This window comes from Rosa rugosa, chromosome 3 (assembly GCF_958449725.1).
Source record: "Rosa rugosa chromosome 3, drRosRugo1.1, whole genome shotgun sequence".
In the NCBI taxonomy this organism is placed as follows: domain Eukaryota; kingdom Viridiplantae; phylum Streptophyta; class Magnoliopsida; order Rosales; family Rosaceae; genus Rosa; species Rosa rugosa.
This window is the reverse complement of record NC_084822.1, coordinates 54,132,562-54,154,476: the sequence shown is the minus strand read 5'-3', so window position 1 is coordinate 54,154,476 and position 21,915 is coordinate 54,132,562. Positions and strand designations below refer to the sequence as shown.

Below are 21,915 nucleotides of genomic sequence, written 5' to 3'. Positions count from 1 at the left end.
ATGAAATAACCCTGTAAATCTGTAACTATGTGTGTTTGCTTAGTGCTTACACAAATAAAATCGCAATACAAAATAGTTCCGCTCTCCTCATATAAAAACAAACAAGTTCTTTAATTCCATGAACGATTAGATTAGATTAGATTAAGTCATGCCAAATTTAATTTTATAACAAAACAAAAATTTCTCATATCTATACAAAATATTTTGTTATTAAAGTATACTCATTAAACAAGATATCCACACCAAAATGGTTAGTATTTTTTTTTTTTTTTGGCAAAGAAAATGGTTAGTATTGATCAAGGTTTATTGCTTGAAGATACCCAAATTTCCATCTTTCGATTTTGAATATGATTTTTTTGGTAGGTAGTCATAACACTTGACAAGTTGTAGTAGTACGGAAGAATGTGGACCATTTTTATTTTTTCTTGATCTAAGAAAGGGAAACAGGATAAGGGTTTGGACTATGGACCTAACCAGAACAAATTGATTTTTCCTTATCAAAAAAAAAAAAAAAAAATTAAGATTTTTGTGGTGGCCACGTCATGGCGAAGGTGTCAAACCGCGTGGCAGCTTCCCAATTTCACCGGCGGCGGGTCTTAAACTTAGCCTTCCTCCGTCTTGTCTCAAATATCGCGTGCCTCTATAAATATACCTCTGCCCTTAAACTTATCCTGTTCCTCTCTCTCTCTCCTTCTCTCTCTTAACTTATCAGTTTCTCTCTCTTTATCCTCTATCCATAACTGTTAACACAGTGGCAAGTTCCACCTCTTCGTCTTCATCTCCATCTCCTCCTCTTCCACCAAACGCACCGTTTTGTCTTCTCCTCCGGCTCCGTTTACGACACCGTCGTCTCTCCGATTGATGACTACAACCCCAATTTGGAAGCTCAAACGCAGAAGAAGACGCAGCGGAGAAGGCTAAAAATTCCATCACGCCTCTCTACCAACCGAACCGGAGACCCGAAATTGGCTTTGTTAATGGACGTTTTGGTGGGATCCACCTCGGCGGCGACGGCTTCCTGTCTGTTTCTCAACCAAAACGGCGTCGTAGGAGGAGGGGGAAAATCGGGGATCGGAGCTTGCGGCGGCGGAGGAGGAGGAGGAGGGCCGCAGAAGGCTCGATCGGAGCAGGCGGAGTCGTTTTCGAGCAGTTCTTCGTCCTCCATCGGGGCTCCGGATGACAGTGACGAAGAAAATGCATCCAAGCAAGGATCCGGTGACGTCACTGACAGCGAGGAGGTTCAGAGCAAGTTTAACGGCCGCAGAGGAGGATTGACTTCTCTGGGATCAATGGGTTCTCTAGAAGATTCTCTTCCCATCAAGTAAGATTTGAGGATTAGATCTGAAAATAATTAATTGCTGTCGCGATTTTTTGAGTGTTAATTACTTTGAAGAAGAGTTTAATTAAATTAAGGATGCATGCAGGAGGGGATTATCGAACTACTTCTCAGGAAAATCGAAATCGTTTGCGAGTTTATCAGATGTTGTGACCACCGCCACGACGGTGAAGGAGGTGGAGAAGAGGGAGAACCCATTCAACAAGAGGAGAAGGGTTTTGATCGCCTCAAAGTGGTCCAGAAAGTCGTCGTCGTCTTTTTACAACCACCCAAACCCAAAATCCATGCCATTACTAGCCTCCTTAAATGAAGATGAAGAAGAACAAGAACCAGAAGAAACACAAGAAGACCCATCATCAGGCCAATCTTCATCAGATGAGAAAGAACCACACATGGTCAGAACCCCAAAATTGCTTGACAGGGGATTGAAGAGCTTCAAGTCCAGGAGTTGCTATTGTCTCTCAGATCTGCAAGAACATGAACAATAAGAAACCACACCACCCACTTTGGCATGGGGCAGATCCCTTTTTTTTTTTTTTTTTTTTTTTAAATTTTCTCTGGTTGGTGGCAGGGTTTGTGTAATTGGAAGCCCACTATTAAAAAGAACAAAATTATAAAATGTGTATTTTTAGTAATACGATTCCCTTTGTTTTTTGTTTGGAGTTATTATTTTGCTATTTTTATTGTTACAGGATAAGGATATACATGATGAGCTGACTCGGATATCTTAACTGGAGGAGTAGAAAGACAAGTTTGCCCTCTTGTTCAATAATGCAGCTTGCTGAGTTTTTGGGCATAGGACTATAGGATATTGTGGGCTTTAAATATTAAAGATATACCTATGCCTATCCATAAAAAAAGGAACAAGAAAAGATGGTATGTCTCTCAGTGAGATTGAGCTGGACATAGAGATTAGAGATGGAAGTGGTTCACATGGTTTAACTTGGGTTACCCTAAAGTTAGGGAAAAGAACACAAATAGCTTCAAGCATTTTGTCATGGCGATGCAACCCAAGAAAAGAACCCAACAGAAACTGATTGAAGTGGAATTGAACGCCCAAACAGCGAAAAACAACCGCGAATGACGGAAGTCAAGTTCGAAAATGTCCGAAAGGGGTGACTTATCTGATCCATTAGGGAAAATGTGGTTGAAGAACTCAAATAGATTTCTTTCTAATGAAGCAGCATGATGTGGTGGGTGCTTGGGTTTGGTTTATTGCCTTCACGTCTCACCTAACTACAATGGAGTTTTGGTTATACAAGTTGGTGTCAAAAAATAACAAATTTGCTTTTGGGGGACAATGAGAGGAAATTTGGATTTCTTGAAATAATTCAATTTATTGAAAGATTTGCAGACAACCGAGTCCTTTTCTCAAAAAGAAAAATTGAATGGAAAATCGACGTGCTTGAGGTACGGTCCAAAAACCACCTCAAAAAAACGAAAGGAAAAAAACCCATTTGACTCGCTAGGATTGTTAATCACATTGATTGCTTCCATCAATATGTGGAGCCTCTTTATAGGGCTTTAAGCCTTTTACTCCAAAGGGAGCCCTGCCACAAATTCTCGTGGATAATGGGCTGAACCTAGGCCCAAGATGAAGTTTGGGTGTAGTAGTTATCAACAAGAAGGCCAGTTGCAGCAACTGAATTCCCCAATTCTTTTTTATTTTTTGGACAAGTTGAATTCCCACAACACCCTTGCAGCAACTGAAATAACCAAAAAAAAAAAAAAAAAAAAAAATGAAACATATTGAGAGATCAGAGATCTTGGATACCAAATCAGACTCAGCAAAATCTTCAACTGATTGTGGAGTTGATATTTACAAAACCCATCAACTCCATGACAATTGACAAGAATCTCTCAAAGCATTTGGCTTTGGCGCTGCTGTTGCTGATAGGTAATACTTTACTTTTTCTCTTTATCCCACCATTGACGAGAACAATAAACGATGATTCCATCAATTAAACCACCACCATCTTAATCATACCCAAATTGGATGTTGATCATATTATAATGATTAACAATTATGGAGAGTTGAAGACCTCTTTGTTTGAACTTAAGTAGCAAAACTTCAACTGATTCTTGTTGGGTATTACAAATTAGATAGATATCATAATAAAGTCGTTTACGATTTTCAAGTGAATATCACCATACTTGCCGATATCTTTAACTGATAAGAACTTTTGATTTTCCTTTTCAAAAAAAAAAAAAGAACTTTTGATTTTTATAAGCAAGGTTTCTTCTATTCTCCAAAAAAAAAAAAATTCATAAGCAAGGTTGATAAGAACTTTTGATTATTATTAAGGGTCTTTCTAAATGTAGCTAGCAAAGTTCTAAGTATACCCAACAATTTTTTTTTTCATTACATTTAATTATGTCTAATTAAACCAACTGATTTTCCCAAAATACCCTAGAATACAATGTACCCAGCAAAACAAAACCCCAGATTTTTATGCTCGGAATGACCCATCATGCCTGACCCAAGTCTTAGTTCATATTTCAATCCTTTTATGAAAGCCGCTGGTCAAGAATCAGAGAAAGTTAGACAAAACACACACGTTTTCAAAACTCGTTCTCTTTCTCAATGATTCATGAAATAAAAGAATAAATAAACAAGCTAAAATATGGAAGAATTGCTCTGTCTGATCTATGGCACTATATTGTACATAATAGGTAGCTAGGTTTTATTCTTCTAATAGTTCAAGTTTTGCAACTTCCATTCAATCAACAAATTAAAGAACGGGAAAAATGGGGACCTATCTAGTTTTGAGTCTTCTAGTGGCAGTAGTGGCTTTCGCTTCGTAAACGTCGGCAAACTACCCTTACTCCTCTCCTCCACCACCTGCTTCTCCTCATTACCTCTACAAGTCACCGCCACCACCAACGCCGTAAGTGCACTACGCACCATCCCATCAATGAGTAGAATTGAATATTAAATAGCCGAAATCGACGAGTAGAAAGACGTGTTCGATAAGAGGTTTTTCTTTGCTGGGTGTATCTTATGAGGGTAATTTAGGAACAATTGATGAATTTATTTAGATATAAAGAAAGATAATTAAAAATAAATATTTTGCATGGTATACTTAGAAATTTGCTGGGTACATTTAGAAAGATCGGCAGAAGGAGAGATAAATGTGCATATTCAACAAGGATATAATAGAAATGTTTTGAAAAAAAAAAATAACCAAAAAGAAATGGGATGTGTATTAAGAAGTGTGGGATGTGTATATGAAATTTCTCGTTGTAAAAACTAATTATATTTTGTTAAGTTTAAGTTTATAGCGACACTGATTAGAGTTTAAATCTCAATCTATTTTTTGTGGTCAAAGGTAAGGAAGTGCTTTGACATGACTCCCTTGCACAGATTAGTTTATAAGCTTAGATAATTTTTGAGAATGCCGTGTGATCTCAATATATATATATATATAAAAAAAAAAAAAAGGTTTTCATAGTAATTTTTGCATAAAGGAGTACAAAGAGTATAGAACTATAGATGCTCCTACGGGTAATTATATGATGGCCACCTGTATTGTCTCGCCACTTCGTTTCACTCTCCCCCTTTCTCATCTCTCAAGCACCCGAGTTGGATTCGGGCCAAAACCTTCACCCACCGCCCCGAGTCGACTCGGATTCAACTCAATGTCTCAACCGGCCTCGGAAGCCAATCCGGACTCCTCGAAACCCGAGACCCCCGACGTCCTCGTTCAGTACGTGGTGCTCCGGCGAGACCTAATCGACACGTGGCCGCTGGGCAGTGTGGTAACACAGGGCTGCCATGCCTCCGTCTCCGCCATCTGGTCCCACAAAGACGACCCACACACGCTCCAGTATTGTAGCCCTGAAAATATCGATTCTATGCATAAGGTAAAAAGTTCAACCTTGCTTTGTATCCATTTGCGGTCAATTTTGGGCGGCGAGATTGTACGGAGTTTTAGTTTCTTGGTCAATGTGATGCTTGAAAGTTTGAATCGTACAAATGTTAGTTGATGTTTTTGGTCCAATTACATGTTTGATAGTTTTCCTATTACACGCGACATTTACATAGCTAGATATATATGCAAGCAAGAATCTGTAGCTACATGTTTGGTTAATATGAGGTTGTGTAGTTTCAAACTATTCCTCATTTCATCGTGTTATTGAGATTTAGACCGAAATCTTGAGCATGATTGTAGATTATAAGCTACTTAAAGTTTGGATTTGTATTATTGTTGATCAGTTAATTGGGATTGCAAAGTTGTCATTTATTGACTGCTGGAACTATTAGCATTGTATATGCTAGTGGTTAATATGCTGTTCTTAACTTCTTGTGCAGGTTACTCTTGAGGTGAAGGGAGAACCTCAAATATTGAACTTGTCTGAGAAGCTCAAAGCTGGTGGCATAGAGCACAAACTGTGGATTGAGCAACCTGAGAATTTCCCAACTTGTCTCGCTACGAAACCTTACCCCAAATCCATCGTATCTTCGTATTTTAAAAAGTTGAAGCTCTGTAAGTGATGTGATACTCTGTCCTCGTCTGTTCGCATGGCAATTTAGTTGATTGACAGTGACAGATATTAATGTGTTCCTTACAGGAATAGATTATAAACTTCTGCAGTTTTGCTTTCCCATTGTGTCGAAAGTGTTAGAATATAGTCAATTAACAAGTCTCCATGTGAACGGTGTGATATTGTGCCGCCTTCATGTCTTCTATGGCGGCAAGAACTGTGTTGGTTTGAGAAAATGAATAGCATGTGCATTGTTGGTTTTACTGTGACACCCTCCCAATTTGACCTTATAACCTAGCAATTGAAAACTATTGAGGAAACCGACTTCTCTAGCTACCTTTCAGTTTTTCTGAGCTTTGATATTCACCTTTTATCCCTGAAGATTCAGCAATTGTAGATGTACTTATCTATGGTGTTGTTGATTAGGAGAAGTGGCCCAAATAGAAACCATCAAACTCTTTTGGTAACGTTGTGGGTTAGCAAGTAAAATCTAGAGGATAGCATTTTAGGTTCTGGATTCATTCAGAGCCACACTTGGATCAAGAATGAGAACAATGAAACAAAACATGAAAGAAAAAAAAAAACTAAACAAAAATGTTTCAAGTATGTAGAAAGAGTCCTGTCAATTTTATAGTTTCTCTATAATAACGAAACATCTCATACATACTTGTGCCAACAAAAAAAGTCACTACATATACACAAGCACAAACTGCAATCTTTCTATATTGCAGAGTTACAGCAATCTCTATGTTTTATGAGTCCTATCACTGGTTCACTGCACTACCAAGCGTCTAGCACAGAAGCTGCAGTAGAGCTTGCGCTTGGTCCTCCAATAGAGAGGGAAGAAACAGAACCTCCACTGTTTCTCTACATCCATGGCTTGAACCAAACCTCCACAGTACGGGCACGCCCCCGGTGCTGGTTGCCGCGAGAGAACCGTCTCATCCTCATCACAAACGAACACCAGACACATCGATCCTTCTCCCTTTTGCCTCGAAACTTTCTCTGGGTTTCTGGGTTTTGCCCCTCTTTTCTGTCTTGCTAGAAACTGAAATTCTTATTGCTGGTAGTTATATGATCGCAGAGTTACACAAGCCTTCTGAAATCGTTGTTGTTTGCTGGTAGATTTGGCCACAAAGTTCTGCAAGGTTCGTATTTATAGTCTGCTCCTTGGAGTTTTCAATTGTGAAGATCAGAAAGAGGTAGGGAACTTTCTTAATGGGAAAGGTCTAGATTCTGGAAAAACGTAGCTAGGTCTGGAAACTGAAGGAGAGGTTCGTAAGGTTTCAGTACAAGAAGCGTGTATGTAGAATATTCCAAACCTCGCACGTGTCCTAAGATAAGAATTCTATCTTGGTTTGGTACTAGGATAAGAATTCTATAATATTTGTGCTTGCATCATAAACGTGTTGACGCTGCTTCTACTTTACCCTTTTCACATAGATGATAATCCATGCAATTTTCTTCTGGGCTGCCGTCTTTCCTGAAAAGTAACTAAACTGAGAACTGATAAAAGGGAAAGATCTCGGACGATATGAAAGGTCGCCGATGATGAGTGGTGCGATTTGGTGACTATACAGTTATACTCGTTTATTTTTTTTTATCTAAATTCAACTTGCGGAAAGTTTAACAGCGAATTCATGAATTTTTACTGTTTTATTTTTTTTATTATAGGTTTTTGTCTATTTACCTCAATTCTAGATATTTTTTTTTTCACTTACCCCAGTAAGTTTTTTTTAATGAGTGTTTCTATTCATACCTCTAAAATTAGTGTTTGGCTCCAGTTTTGTTGCAGTTGGTCAACGGTCTCTTTTCTGCGCGGCCGTGCCAGCACCGTTCGGGTGCGGTCATTGGGGTGTCCCTTGACCTGATTTCCTTTGAGCGACTGTAGACGAGGAGAGCACCAACCTCGTCGTGGGGGTCTTCTGTGCCTCGTGGTGAGGACTTTGTCTTGTGTCACCAAGTCGATACTCAACGTTGTAGGTTAAGCAGAGCGCAATCACCGGGAAGTAGAGAGAACTTGCTAAAGCGTGACTTTAGCTTGGTTGGTTTGCGAGGGCTTTACCCTTGTTTGGCTGGTTCCGTAACCGTTGTGGTCGCGGTACTACAGTCGGCTCCTGAGGAGACTAGGACCGAAGCACTTTGACAGAGGGTTTGGTGGCACTGACAGTCGGCTCTTGAGAAGATTAGGACTGGAGTGTGATCACCGGTAAGAGAAAGAGATGGGTTGCTCTAGAGAGGCTCGGATAATCTTAGAGATTGATTGATGAATTGTGTTGTGAATTGTTACTTGTTGTAGCCTCTATATATAGGCTACCAAGCCATAGTGGTTGGCCTTAAACAAATCATGATGGGTTAGGTTTGAGCACTTAAACACTAATAGAATTTGTTAGGTTTGAGTCACTTTCTGTTCCTTTATTCCTTCAGTTATATTTCCACCAAGAAATCATAATGGGCCTTCGACTTCTTCATATCAAATTATCCATAATGAGTGTAGATCATTGTGGTGGAATTTCAGAGCTTAATTCCATGTTGACGCAGTCGGAATGATCGGATTGATAACCTAGGTTTACCAGCAATAAACCTAACAAAGAATTCTGGAGTCCACTAGAGATAAAAAAGAAAATCTCTATTTTATTGATAAAAGATGAAAGATGCGTTCTGCAGCCACATACGGCTGCTTAAATAAGAGAAATAAAACCCTAGGGCGACTAACATTGAACCCTAAAGCCCATGGGTAAAAACAAAACAAACTAGAAAACCTAAAATAAAAAGAATGCAAAACTAGCCTAAAATATTAAATCCCGAATCGGATAATTAAAACGACATATTTTGGCCTAAATCCGTTAGGGCTCATTAAAGTGAGGCTTGAAGATCTCGTCGTTCCCATTCTGGAAAGGTATCATGCGTCTCAAACGGACATTCTGGCCAAAAGTTAGTCAAATCTGATTCAAAATCAAAACCTGACTTTTAGCACGAGAAACCCGAAAAGTCCAAAACCAATTTTTCTTGAATATTCCAGCAGCTAATAACCTCTTTACACGTGAGTTATATATTTTCCAATCACTTTTCTTGATTCTATGCCGCTTTTTTACTTTTATGGTTTTCTGATTGAGTCGGGTCCATTTTCATCTTACATCACATGTGGTTGGACCGGAAACGCTGCTGGACTCCTTACAGGTCTAGTTTTCCAGTTTTGCTTCTGCAGAAAATTGGACTGATTGTTTGAAGGCTTTTCACTCAAAACTAGCTCTGGCACTCCTTATAAGAAATGATCCTTGGGATGTCTAGAATTAATCTGGAAAGTTTTAGCTCATTTGGATTTCGTTTGGTTAGTTTGCGGCCATTCCTTCCTTGTTTAGCTCGGTTTCTCCTAGCCGAAGTAGGAAAATGTGCTAAAGTTGACTTTTCATTTCCATGCTTCCATCATTTCCTTTTCTTGCAGCTCACATAATTTTCCATAGTAGGCTTTATTTAGCCTCTAAATAATATATTTCGAACTTGTCGACAATATATAGCATGAGCCACTGACATTGGCTCAATTTTTTCAAGACACTCATTGTCAGGCCAAAATGCTCATTTTGGGTTCAAACAGCGTGCACAAGATATTCTCGACTACAGGAAGCTTGTCGACGTGGTTAAGAGGACTATATACCCGAAGCAAACGATGTCATTGGGGAGGAGATCGGAGTCGCATACGTCGATTTATATGGAGGTTGGTGTCACAGACGTCGAATGAGCTGTGGAGATTGGAGAATTAGCTTGAAGTGGTCCAACGAGGAAGGAGGGAGGGAGGGGTCGGTGGAAAGGCGGAGAGCGTTGGATGGGAGGAGCGTGGGGAGGATGGTGTCGGAGGAGAGAGATCGGAGAGAGAGAGAGAGAGAGGCATGACGTAGTTTGTTAATTAGGTTAAGGGCAAAACGGTCATTTGATGTTAAATTGGGTTAGTGAGAACAAAAATCTGCTGCTGGAGTAAGTGAGATAATTTTAGCTCATTTTAGTGCTATTGGTCAAGGGCCCTTTTATTATTATTCTTGTTAGGGAAATTAATCCCTCCGCCACACAAGTACTAGAAGTAGAGATAGAAAGAAGAAATAACCAAGTCAAGAAGACAACAAGATTTTGACAAGGTTCAGACAATATCCTTGCTTACGTCATTGGAGAGTTTCATTTTCATTAATGAGAGAATTACATAAGTACAAGATTACATCTCTCAAGTTTATGCCCAACCCAAGCCCTTGTACACACTCTCTCAACCTAGAAGATCACTCTATCCCAAGAACTATTCACACTCTTGAACACAACTCACTTTGGTTCTATACACGAAGACCCTTAGAGTTGCTCTTGATCTCTCATTGCTTGCCTCCACACAAGCTTCATCTATTTATACCATTGATAGAAGTCTCTAGACTCACTTCATCAATGCTCCTTCATGAATCAACCACCCATCTCCCACATTAACTCCTTAGGAAGACTAAAAGGTCAAAACATGAATGTAACTATGCATTTCTTCCCAATGCATCAATTTGACCATGCATTTATACTCAATACATGCACTTGACCATGCATAGTTGTCACCTTGAATACACAAACCATTAATACCATGCATTCATGCTATGCAAAATATCTCCACCAAGGAGAGATAGGCACCAAACCTAACAATTTTTAACCGTTGGATCAAGATTTGTCGAAATATAGAGAGAATTGAGCGAAAATCTCATTTATTATCTAACTTTCCCTTAATTTGAAAATATATGCAAGAAGCTTTGGGACTTATTTAACGATTTTGGGTTTGAATTTTCTATGCAATAGTGAAAGCATGAAAGATTCAAACCCTCAACAACTCATTGGTCATTTTATAATGTTATGTGATCTAGGTTATGAGTAAAGGAGCAAACCGATTTCGATCTCCACCCAATCTAACTAATGATTATCGTCAGTTTTATTACCATAATTGAGCACCACTATGACTAGAAATAAAATCAATTCGTACCAATGAAAAATATTCTGCAAGATTTGGATAAGATCATGAATGATTTGATAACCCACCAAGAGATGATTAAAGATTTAAAGGTTGGAGCGTGAGTTGTTTCAATCAATTGTGGAAACAGGAGTAGCTGTAGAGACGAATATAGAAATGCCTAACCAAGCCAAAAACAGGAACATAATTGACTGAGAATCAATTATTCGATACATTCAGGCATAAAGCACTTCACAACTAGAAGGAGAAAAACCCCTAAAAGCACTTGGAGCTGGCAGAACCTGCCACTCAACTTGTAGCTCACCCTTTTCTGCTTCTGATTCAGACAGCCTTCCTATTCCCACATTCAGCCCACATGCCACCACATATATGCTCCCCTCCACCGCGCTCACAGCGAAAGGCCGTCTAAGTGAGTCGCACGGGAACTTGTCCCCGCCGACGTACCGCCATGTATCCTTATCATGGTCATAAACCTTCATCGGACAATCTCCATACTCCGAGATCACTAATAACTTGTTGCCCACGACCACGCTGACACCTGTCCACCCTTCCCTCATCCCAGGACTCATCTCTCGCCACGCGTCTGTTTTCGAGTCGTAGACCAGGCCGCGTGGCGAGAACATGAAGGGCCACGTCCACCCCTCGGTGACGTACATCTTATCCCCCACCACGTGGGAGTCATACTTGGCAAGTCCAGCTGGCATCGTGGCCAGTGTCGCCCATGTGTCATTTTCAGGGTTATAACACTCAACGGCCTTGATCGAGTCATTCTCGTGGGTCCCACTACCTCCGACCGCTATGATCTTATTATTGATGCTTCCCGAGTCAAAATACGATCGGGCGGTCGGCATGGGAGCCATGCTGGACCACTGATTGCTAGATGTACGGTATACAATAGTGGACCGCATAGACGATTCCGCGTCCGATCCACCCAACACGACAAGCATCCCCTGACGTGGCAAGGAGGCACACGCTAACCCCGGTGGACTCGCGAGCTTGGAATAATGCCCCGGCATCGGAGGTAGGACAAACCAACGGCCCGATCGAGGGTCGAGCGCTTGCCACTGAATCCTGGCCGTCGATTTGTTGAAGGCGAAAACGAAAAGATAAGGCAGCGGGAGCGAAAGTGACTTCTTGCAGTGAAGAAAAGCCGGGTCAGAAATGGCTCTCCTCCACGAAGCAGAGACCGAACGCACCAAAGCTTGGTACGGATACGGAAGGTAAACAAGACACAGCTCGGCCACCTCGTCTGGAAGTCCAGGAATCAATGGCTCAGATTTGTTGCTTCTGCTTGTGCTCCTTTCTACGTCAGAATTCTCAGTTTCTGGGGTTGATGCAGAGGAAGTCAGAGCTGCCATTGTTGAAAAACCCATGGACATAGAAGCTATTCTTCCACTATATCACAACTACCCAGATGGAGAAAAGGCTGTGAAAGCTTAAGCAGCTAGAGATTTCAGAGTGCACACAAGTGTTTGACGATTTGACTCGGGGAGTTAGAGTAGTAGTACTTTTGTGCCTGTGTTGAGCATTCTATTGAGTGTTTGGTATATATAGTGAGAAAGAGAGGAAAGAGATCATGTAGATGACGAAGCAAAGATTCACTTTGCGGAGAAAGGTAGGGAGAATTATTGGGTCGTCAAAGGAAGTGGAGTTGTTTATGGTAATTGGGTCACTTTGGAGTGGATTTATTCTAATGGCGTATGCATCTAGAACGCGGAATATAAGGTGGGTTTTAGATGAAAAGAAGTAGAACACATATACACCGGCGGATCCGAGAGAAAAAGACTTGTGTGGGATTAAACAATTGGAGCAAGAAGACGAAGATTTAGTGGAATGCGGTGGGATTGTTTTTTTTTTTTTAACAGAGATGAATACCTTGTTCAAGGGATACAAACTACAAAGGGTTGGAGGAGTTTGGGGTGAATTTAAATAAGGGGCAGCTCCATTGGGTTGGTTGGGGTTAGATCCAATTGAAGCAGAGTGGTGCATGATGTGGGGAAAGTGATGATATAAAAGTTGTGGGGTAGAAGAAGTAAGAAGAATTGATGAATCGAAAATGAACTTCATGGAGATATAGAGAAAGACTTACGATCACGTTACTTTAATCGTGTGTGCCCCATGATAATGGTTTTTGGCCCACCTCCATTGTGGTATGATTAGGGTTAGAGACCAAGCAATTGTGGTGTTTTTGCTTAGGTGATGAGCATCTTATATAGATTGTATTGTCAAATAGTTTAGTATGTTAATCTGGATTGACAAGTATCATACTATCATCTTTATTTATTTATTATTATTTTTTTTTTACGGAAGTTATGATATGATATCATGAATACGAGTGTATAGATACAAGTCAAGTTGATAGTCGATATATTTTATTTAAAATTAAAGGCGAAGATGTTTTTTGCTGATCATATTCATACCCTCTATCTTACCGAACTAATTAAATAATTATGTCGCTATTTTTTAAATGAAGAACTAAAATTTTAAATTAATTGGAAGTAATAGAAATAGAGAGATGCATTTGACTGCATAAAAAGAAGTGTGCAAAACCACACATTATATATAATATCGTTTTGTAATTACAATTGAACAATTTAACTATTTGATTTGAGTAGTATTTTACATGAATAATTAAATGGTCGAAAATCTAAAGAAAAAAAAATGGTTATGCACATAAGAATTTTAATAGTACCTCCACCTTCTAATTTCTAACTAATTTCTTTCTTGGTTGCAGCAACAAAATGTAGGACCATGTATTGCTAGGCTACTAGCTACACGATTTGCGTATTAAAAATTAGTGTTTTCATTTTCAAGGCTTTTGTGGACCAAAATTATTAAAGCGTTATTTTTTGAAGTGTTGAAGATAAGTCCGAAATTTCATTATCAAATTTAATTCATTCAAATTATATCAACACCATTTGAGTGATAAGTTAGGACCACAATAGTTACGTCTATTTCTGTGTCATTGAAATTTCCATGCACCTGCCGTCTTCATGTGTGAGGGTCTAATTATTCATAAATTTTGTTTGTTAAACAATCTGATATATCTACTCAAAACTTTAATATACATCATCATGAATCTAAAAATATTGTAAATAAAACCATGCAATTTTTGAAACTGATTGAAAGGACCAAAACCAAAATGAGAAATGAATGCAGCACATGGTCTTTGGGAAAAAAAAAACACAAAAGAAGCCAAGAATTTGTTTGCCCACCACAAAAAAATAAAATAAAATTGAAATGAAGTGTTATGTCGTTTTCTCGTGTTCCAGAAGAAATCTGATCCCTTTTCCAGAATTCCCTGAGCTGTTTTTGCAGGCTATTGGGGTCAGTTTGAACATCTTGGTTAATTTCAAAGGCACTGCTTATCCAAATCAAATTATTTAAACGAATGGACAAATGAAGCTTCATCTTCTACTATTGCAGCTACCTTCATTCGAGCTCCACCCATTTCATTTTATAGTTGCCGTCAAAGTGTGAAAAGTGGGAGGTGTTCGCTTTAGAAATTCTGAGCATGAAGCTCAAAAAGTTGACTCTGATGTGTTGTTTATTCTACCATGAATCATAAACAAAGACGTGAATGATGACTTGAATGCATGTGGACGGGTTCAGGTAGGGTAACAAGGTTCGTCAATTATGTTTACAACAAATTTATACTATTTCATGATTTTTTCATTTTTAACGTTATACGGAATTGTGATTATAAATGTCGCATGTTGTCTTAAGTAAGTCGTACATTTGAAGAAATTTTGGAGTTGATTCACTTATAACGTCACTTTAGTATCAAAGTATGAAGAAGATGGTGGGGAAGTTCATCAACCGGCATGGTTTTTTGCAATGAGAATATCACTTTCGCAGGGAAAAAACAAGGTCATACACTCATACTTAGTTGCTTGCCTGACATGCGCGCATATGTTTTCAACTATTTAAAAAAGTGCCTTTTTGTTTGAAGGGATTGGTCTCCATGTCCACCTCGTTTTGTACGATATTGATAGTGTTTTTCAACTCAATTGCATTATGTCTATGGTGGATAGGAAATGTTGTCTTATCACACCTATTTATGTTATAGTTTTCACGGTACATACATGACAAGTTGAAATTTAAAGAGAAAAGTAAAGCAAAAATATGAGGATTTCAAAAAGAACATGCAAATCATTTTTCTGTTACCGCTCATATGATGTATTATCATGATCGCACATTTGATATAAGTAGTCAATCGCAAAAAACAAACAAACGAAAAACACATATACTCGATAGTAAGAAGCAGAGATACGTAACCAAGACAAGTAGTTCGATAGTGCGACATAACGTGGTTCTTAGGCTGATAAAACGAACTCTGAACAAAGGAAGAAGTACCACCCGCAGAGATTGGGGTTGCAATAATCGCAAAAGTGAATTTGAAGTTATATCATGCTTGGGCCGGGCCTTAGTGAGAGAAAAGATCATTGGGCCTGTATGGCAGCAGAAGCCCATAAGAGTCCAGCAGACCTCTACTTTACCCGCCAAACGGCTTCTCCGTCTGAGACAGACAGACATTATCCGTAGATGGCCGATGGGTAGCTCTCTCACTCTTTTTCACCATAAACAATGCAAGCCTTCTCGCCCTCCTTCGCCGCCTGTTCCTATTTTCCGATACGACGCCGTCGCATCATCACCGCCTCTCCCCGCAAATCCAACCTCAAGCGACTCACCTCCCGCGTCGTTCAACTCACTCGCCGACGACAGCTCCACCAGGTCCGGTCCTCCTCCTCCTCTTTTTTTTTTTTGTTCGGACATTTTCTTCTTCTTCTTCTTCTCAATTTTGATGATTTTGTTTTGTGTAGATAATGGAGGAGATAGAGATCGCTAGAGAACGGTACGGGAAGCTGAACACGATAGTGATGAACGCGGTGGTGGAGGCGTGTGTCCATTGCGGCGACATCGACTCTGCACTTAAGGTGTTCGACGAAATGTCTAAGCCGGGGAGCTGTGGCGTTGATACTGTCACATATGCTACCCTTTTGAAGGTACTATTTCTCTTTTTTTGAATTTGGATGCCATGGATTTGATAATGTGTTTTGTTATAAAGGGATTGGGCGGGGCGAGGAGAATCGATGAGGCATTTGAAGTGCTTGAATCCGTTGAAAGCGGTGTTGCTGTGGGAAGTCCAAAGTTGTCAGCACCTCTTATTTTTGGACTGCTGAATGCTTTGGTTGAAGCAGGTTAGAAATGCAAATTACAATGCGCACATTGCAATGTTGTGATTCTAGAACAGCCAACTGTAGTACCTAATTTGATTTTTTTGGCTTGATTACTCGGTATGCTCTGTTTTTATGTTCTCATTAATGTGCATGTGCTGCTTGCATGTTGCTGTAGTGCAGGAGATTTACGCCGAGCTAATGGACTTCTTGCACGGTATGGTTTTCTGCTTCGAGAAGGTGGCAGTCTTTCGCTCAGAGTCTACAACTTATTAATGAAGGTTCTGCACTCACCTATATGTAATTCTTTAAGAGACTTGCACAAACGAAAGTTTTAGTTGTTTCTTCCCTTTTCAAGAACTGAGCTTTGAAAGACAGATACAGTTATTTTGCACATGGATTATCGTAAACTTGCAAGTCTAATTTGATGTTGTTGCTTAAGGGTTTGCTGCTTTTGATTTTCAGGGATGTATTAATTCAGGCCTTCCTCAGGGTGCGATAGACATGCACAACGAATTAATACGTCTAGGGTTCAAGCCTGATAGGCTCACCTATAATACTCTAATATCTGCATGTGTAAAAGCTGGGAAGTTGGATGCCGCAATGCAATACTTTGAGGAAATGAAGGTCCCAAGCTATATGAAAGGCCAGTTTAGAGCCTGTGTATAATATTCTTATAGTTTTAGTTTGTCGGCTGCATCAAGGAAGTTACTGAAATATTGTTCCGTTTCGTAGGATGAAGCGCAGAAATTTAGTGATGCTGGTCTATTCCCTGATGTCATCACCTATAGTACATTGCTTAAGGTCTGCATATTTTTGTTTCATTTACTTTCATGAAGTTATATGAAAGTGCTTGTACTGGAACAGCTGGATTTTTTTGCCCCCTTCCCCTTCATTGAGGAATTGGCAACTTTATTTTTTCTTTTTTGTTGGCAAATAACGTTAAATTTTCAGTTCCTATCATCAAGCAAACTGTGATGTTTTGTGTTCCTATATCTTCTCTGGCAGGGTTTTGGGGATTCCAAAGATATCCTTATGGTTCATAAGATTGTTTCAGAAATGAAAACATATATTGGTTTGTTCATTGATCGAACAGCATATACGGCAGCAGTTGATGCTTTGCTAAATTGTGACGCAATAAAGGGTATGCTGTACATAAAACAAATTAAGTTGCCAAAATTTTCTTATGCCTTCTGATTTGAAATGCTATTCGCTCCATTGTACATTCTGCAACATCACATATGTCAACCACACCAATTATTCTGCTCAGTGGCTGGACTAGTTAAAAAAATTCTGTCCTTTTGCTTATCACATTTAGAAAGATGCTGGATTTTTGACGTGTTAAAATTTGAAGTTACTGCTTCTGCTTCTAACAATAAATATTGTCTGATGCTTAGGTGCTTTATGTATTTTTGGAGAATTATTAAAGCAGGCTGGTGGAAATCCAGAGTTGCGACCCAAACCTCACCTCTATCTTTCCTTGATGCGTGCCTTTGCTGTTAGAGGAGATTATGACACAGTAAACAGTCTGCATAAGCACATGTGGCTAGATACTGCTGGAACTATCTACCCAGTGATTCATGAAGAAGCTGATCATCTTGTAATGGAGTCAGCTTTAAATGACGGGCAGGTACGATATGAACTCCCCTATGGTCTTCTTCAATGGGGTGTTACTGCATAAGTCTCTTTCATTTCCTGATTAGTAATTACCTGGATGATGTTAGAGCCATTTGGATGGTGGTTTTAAAATCCAGGTACTTCACAGGATAAAGAGCCTTCCTTTAGATTTTGTATTTCTCTGTAGTACTAATAAAAATGCACACCCGTAGTTCAGTCACTGATTACTTTTGCTGCAACGTGATTAGCAAGAGAAGTTGACTACTATTTGCCATTTTGATATGATTTTCTACTTTTGGTTTTGTCAGGTAGATTTGGCCAAAAATTACCTTGGAACCATCATTACAAGGTGGAAGAGAATAGCGTGGACAAGTCGAGGAGGCATGGTATGTAATTTTCTTTTATCTTCCAGGACTATGTATGAAAGAAAATAGAACTAATATGACCATTTGTTTGCTGTTGACTTCTCTGGCATTAGAGTACCTGTTGATGATTTAAATTATTGTAACGGATATAAATTTCCACCATAATGTTATATATATTTCTAAACATTTTAGGTGAAAGTTCTCTTGACACTTCAAACCAATATCAAGAAACTTGCTTTAAGGATTTTGTCACTTAACTGGCACTTTTCTCATTTAAGTTCAAAACATTTAGTTGAATGTTCGTTTTTAGATATGTGGTTGGTTTACTATTATACCTTTTACTTGAAATTTTATTACACTACATGTTAGTGTTTTTCCGTTTCCTAGTCTAATTTCATTTGTATAATTTCTGGCCTTGTACTGCAGGTTGCTCTACGCACAGAGGCCTTGTTGGGAAACACAAAATCGATATTGACTCCTTATCTACTTCCTCAGGTCCTTGCATATTCCTTGGCTTTAGAATTGTAGGGAAGATTACCATACATTACCTAATGTCCTAAAAGACTTGGAGAATATTCTGTCATGTATAGGGTATGAGTGTATGTTAGATGCTTCGTACTGGATCTACAAACTGGGTGGCTGTAGTTAACTTTTGTTGTCTGCTATTTACACCTTTTGGATTTAGGTATTGGCTAGTGATCCGATTGAGAGTGTGATGATGCCCTTTGAAGCAGCTCGGCCACTTCTTGGGACTGTGAAGTTGAGTGAGGTGGCTATGCGTTTCTTTAGAGATTCAGCAGTGCCTATCATAGATGACTGGGGTAACTGCATTGGAGTATTGCACCGTGAAGACTGTACAGAGGTAATTATTATGATGTTGCAAACCAAATGCTTTCTTTTCTTTCTGGGTACAGTGATAGATCTTCTCTCTAACATTTCATATTTATTGGAACAAGCATATTTGTCTCGACAGCTATACATATCATGAGCTAATGCAAGTATGCATGCTATTTTGTAGTTGGATGCCCCTCTTTCTTCAATGATGAGAAGCCCACCTCCCTGTGCCGTAACAACAACATCGATTGGCCATGTGGTGGATCTAATTGTGAAGCACAGATTCAAAATGGTAGTCGTAGTAAACCATAGCTCCTTGTTTGGTGGTACTGCAAATTTGAGGGCTGTAGGTGTTTTTACAGCTGAGCAACTGTGTAAACTTGTCACACCAGTATCAGAAACACCACGATTGAAACCTTCTTTCTGTAGAAGTTTAACAATGTGCTGTGTATGAGACTAATATTCTCCTTGTAAATACAATTTTGTTATATATTGTAGTGAAAACATTTTTTCAAGGGTTTAGACTTTAGAAGCTAATTAAGTTTTTCGATTCTGAATTTGAGTATCATAAGATTGTACTCAACAATAAATGTTATCTACAGAAAACGACTTAAATTTTCTTTTTGTTTAAAAGTCTATATTTTTGTTGTGCAATTGCAAAAGTTTCTAATAAAAAATAAAATCAGAGGGTATGCACTTTTATTGATGAAGAGTTTGTTTGTTCGTCAACAAAAAACTATCACAAATAAGCATAAAAAAAACATGACACACTATTATGACGAATATTGCATCGAAACCTCCCATAAGACTAAAATAAAAACATGCCGGTAAATTTTCGCTTGTACTAGGCTTTAAAAGTGATTTACTTTTGGTTTTGCCTACTGATATCTCTCCTAGGAATAAATATAAAACAGTTTCTTACCCAATTAAGTTGATCTAGTTGAAACATGCTAGACTGCGAGTGGGACGGACGCTGCCGGCTTCTCCTGGTCACAAGAGGTCTCTGGTTCGAATCTCAGCTTGAGAAAAACATCCCTTGGAGATGAGCCATACCCAAGTTACTCTCGGCCCTAGAGTGGTAATTCACTCGGCTATCATTTTTTGTACCAAAAAAAAAGAGAGAGTATAAAACAGGGTAGACCTCTCAAAACGCACCGTATGCTCTGTGACCGACTGTGTTGCATGTCAGATTATCACAAACACTGAAAATGAACTAGGCCTCAAAATCGCAGCAGTAAAACCCTAGGTTTATCGAAGACGGGTGAGAATGGCGCTGAGGACGAAGGAGATGATGAGGAGCGTGATGAAGAAAGTCGGAGACAAAAACCTAAACCCCCGATTGAAACAGGAGCTCAAGAAGAATCGCTTGCCCGACCCCAAAATCGTCATGGGCCGAGCCCAACGTGGCATCTTCGCCGGCCGCCACATCCAGTTCGGCAATAACGTCAGCGAAGACGGCGGCAACAAGTTTGTATCTTCCCCAATTTCTCTTGCTTTTCAATTTTTAAGGCCAAAGTTTGAGTCTTTGAGCTCTGTTACATTGATTCTATAGCTTTTCTTTTAAACCCTAATTTCTTACCCTAACAATGCTAAAGATCAAGGCTTTTGAGCCTAAAGTATTGAAAATGATTAGTGACTTGATTATATTTGATTTGATTTGCTTTGAATGTGTTATATCCTGTGTGTTTCTAATTTCTGATTATTCTCAAATGTTGAAGTAAAAGAGTTGTTGAGGTTGGTAGTGGTGCTATGGTGTTATCATTTTGATCATTGTTGATGTAGAAATTGTATTCTCAAGTTATTGGAGCTAGGTTGAGCTGGGTTTTATCATGAAAAAACTATTATGCATTCGATTTTGTGACTATGGGTTGTTGTTTCTTCTAATGATTCTAGATAATGTGGACAAGTGCCAGGAAAATACTAGAGGTGTGTGAGTCTCATATTTGTTTGCTGTTGCCAGGTTTAGATTGTTTTGTGGTTTACTGTTTTCTTTATGCATGTTATACTGCAATTTGTAAAACTGGTTCTAGCGTATATGAATGCACTTTAAAGTTGTTTTGGTCTGTAATCTTGTAAAAAGTTGCAAGAATGGGTTATTTATGAACCATAACTTGTTGTGTTGATAGGACAAGGAGGAATTGGAAGCCAAATGTGCAGGAGAAGCGGCTCTTCAGTTACATCCTAGACCGCCAGATTCGAGTCAAAGTCACCACCCACGCTTTGCGTTGCATAGACAAGGCAGGTGGGATTGATGAGTACTTTCTCAAAACTCCTTACCACAAGATGGACACCGAAATGGGCCTTGTCTGGAAAGCCAAAATTGAAAAGCTGTATGAAGAGGTTGGGCAGACAGGGGGATATGCTTTCCTACAACCTAAAGATGAACCCAAGGTTGAACAGGAATTTAAAGAACTAAAACTAGATGAGAGGGAAGTCAAGAGACAGATGTATGGTTGGTCGAAGAAACTAAAACAGATTGAGGAACGAAAAGACAACCAAATCAGTGATAAAGAAGCTCATGAGGAAGGTGCAGGAATAGGGGAAGCAAGCTCTCATGTAGAGGATCATGAGCAGTTGGTTGCAAACTCCTGAATTGAAACTCTTGAACCAGCTTTTGGGATGTTCTCATTTTTGTCAGCTACACCCATTTCTGGAATTTTGTCTCTTCAGGATTTTCAGGGTAATTTAATTCTAGCCATAGCCAGCTGATAAAGCAGAAGTTTGTGATCCTTTCTGATTGTGAAAATTCAGTTCCTTGTGGTTTTATATACAATTTTGTATCAAATAATTATCATACTATGCATTTGAAATTTGATGAACCCTTTGCAATGGGGATGAAGATTCATTTAGCTGCATCTTAGTCTATAAAAGTTGTAAGGCATATGAATCATCTGAATGTGGTAAGATGGGCAAATATTGATGGATCCAATATTCATTGCTCGGATCCACATTTGGATTTAATTCCTTTGCTGCATCTTTAACAGGAGGTGTCATGGAATGTAACTAATATGACCATTTTCTTAAGAAACTGCTCGAGGATTTTGTCATTTAACTCACACTATTTTCATTCAAGTTCAAAACATTTAGGTGAATATTAGTTTTAGATATGTTGGTAGTTGA

General features: G+C 39.1%; 6 protein-coding genes across 8 annotated transcripts; 4 read left to right on the top strand and 2 right to left on the bottom strand.

Moving 5' to 3' along the window:
• Positions 1 to 653: 653 nt before the first annotated feature.
• Positions 654 to 2,005, top strand: LOC133739874 (protein OXIDATIVE STRESS 3 LIKE 4-like). The gene is made up of 2 exons (XM_062167692.1): positions 654 to 1,321; positions 1,425 to 2,005. Exons 1-2 carry the CDS (start codon positions 978 to 980, stop codon positions 1,822 to 1,824), a joined length of 744 nt encoding a protein of 247 aa, XP_062023676.1. The 5' UTR covers positions 654 to 977; the 3' UTR covers positions 1,825 to 2,005.
• Positions 2,006 to 4,823: 2,818 nt separating this feature from the next.
• On the top strand, positions 4,824 to 8,238 carry LOC133740213 (uncharacterized). 3 transcript variants are annotated; one of them, XM_062168149.1, is made up of 3 exons: positions 4,824 to 5,200; positions 5,649 to 5,823; positions 7,606 to 8,238. In XM_062168149.1, exons 1-3 carry the CDS (start codon positions 4,850 to 4,852, stop codon positions 7,710 to 7,712), a joined length of 633 nt encoding a protein of 210 aa, XP_062024133.1. In that variant the 5' UTR covers positions 4,824 to 4,849; the 3' UTR covers positions 7,713 to 8,238. The 3 variants fall into 3 exon arrangements, with proteins under 3 accessions (XP_062024133.1, XP_062024134.1, XP_062024135.1); XM_062168150.1 differs by having other exon boundaries at positions 4,825 to 5,200; positions 7,617 to 8,238; XM_062168151.1 differs by lacking the exon at positions 7,606 to 8,238 and having other exon boundaries at positions 4,826 to 5,200; positions 5,649 to 6,092.
• Positions 6,426 to 7,081, bottom strand: LOC133740214 (uncharacterized). Its single transcript, XM_062168153.1, has one exon. The coding sequence runs from the start codon at positions 6,792 to 6,794 to the stop codon at positions 6,594 to 6,596; it is 201 nt and encodes a 66-aa protein (XP_062024137.1). The 5' UTR covers positions 6,795 to 7,081; the 3' UTR covers positions 6,426 to 6,593.
• A 2,642-nt stretch (positions 8,239 to 10,880) lies between the features above and the next one.
• Positions 10,881 to 12,980, bottom strand: LOC133738707 (F-box protein AFR). Its single transcript, XM_062166288.1, has one exon. The coding sequence runs from the start codon at positions 12,179 to 12,181 to the stop codon at positions 11,018 to 11,020; it is 1,164 nt and encodes a 387-aa protein (XP_062022272.1). The 5' UTR covers positions 12,182 to 12,980; the 3' UTR covers positions 10,881 to 11,017.
• A 1,271-nt stretch (positions 12,981 to 14,251) lies between these two features.
• On the top strand, positions 14,252 to 19,310 carry LOC133741483 (pentatricopeptide repeat-containing protein At5g10690). Its single transcript, XM_062169380.1, has 12 exons — positions 14,252 to 15,536; positions 15,626 to 15,808; positions 15,871 to 16,003; positions 16,163 to 16,260; positions 16,445 to 16,606; positions 16,715 to 16,783; positions 16,988 to 17,123; positions 17,377 to 17,609; positions 17,905 to 17,982; positions 18,388 to 18,456; positions 18,647 to 18,823; positions 18,980 to 19,310. Exons 1-12 carry the CDS (start codon positions 15,390 to 15,392, stop codon positions 19,247 to 19,249), a joined length of 1,755 nt encoding a protein of 584 aa, XP_062025364.1. The 5' UTR covers positions 14,252 to 15,389; the 3' UTR covers positions 19,250 to 19,310.
• Positions 19,311 to 19,936: 626 nt separating this feature from the next.
• On the top strand, positions 19,937 to 21,648 carry LOC133738433 (large ribosomal subunit protein bL28m). Its single transcript, XM_062165974.1, has 2 exons — positions 19,937 to 20,262; positions 20,922 to 21,648. Exons 1-2 carry the CDS (start codon positions 20,063 to 20,065, stop codon positions 21,385 to 21,387), a joined length of 666 nt encoding a protein of 221 aa, XP_062021958.1. The 5' UTR covers positions 19,937 to 20,062; the 3' UTR covers positions 21,388 to 21,648.
• Positions 21,649 to 21,915: the final 267 nt, after the last annotated feature.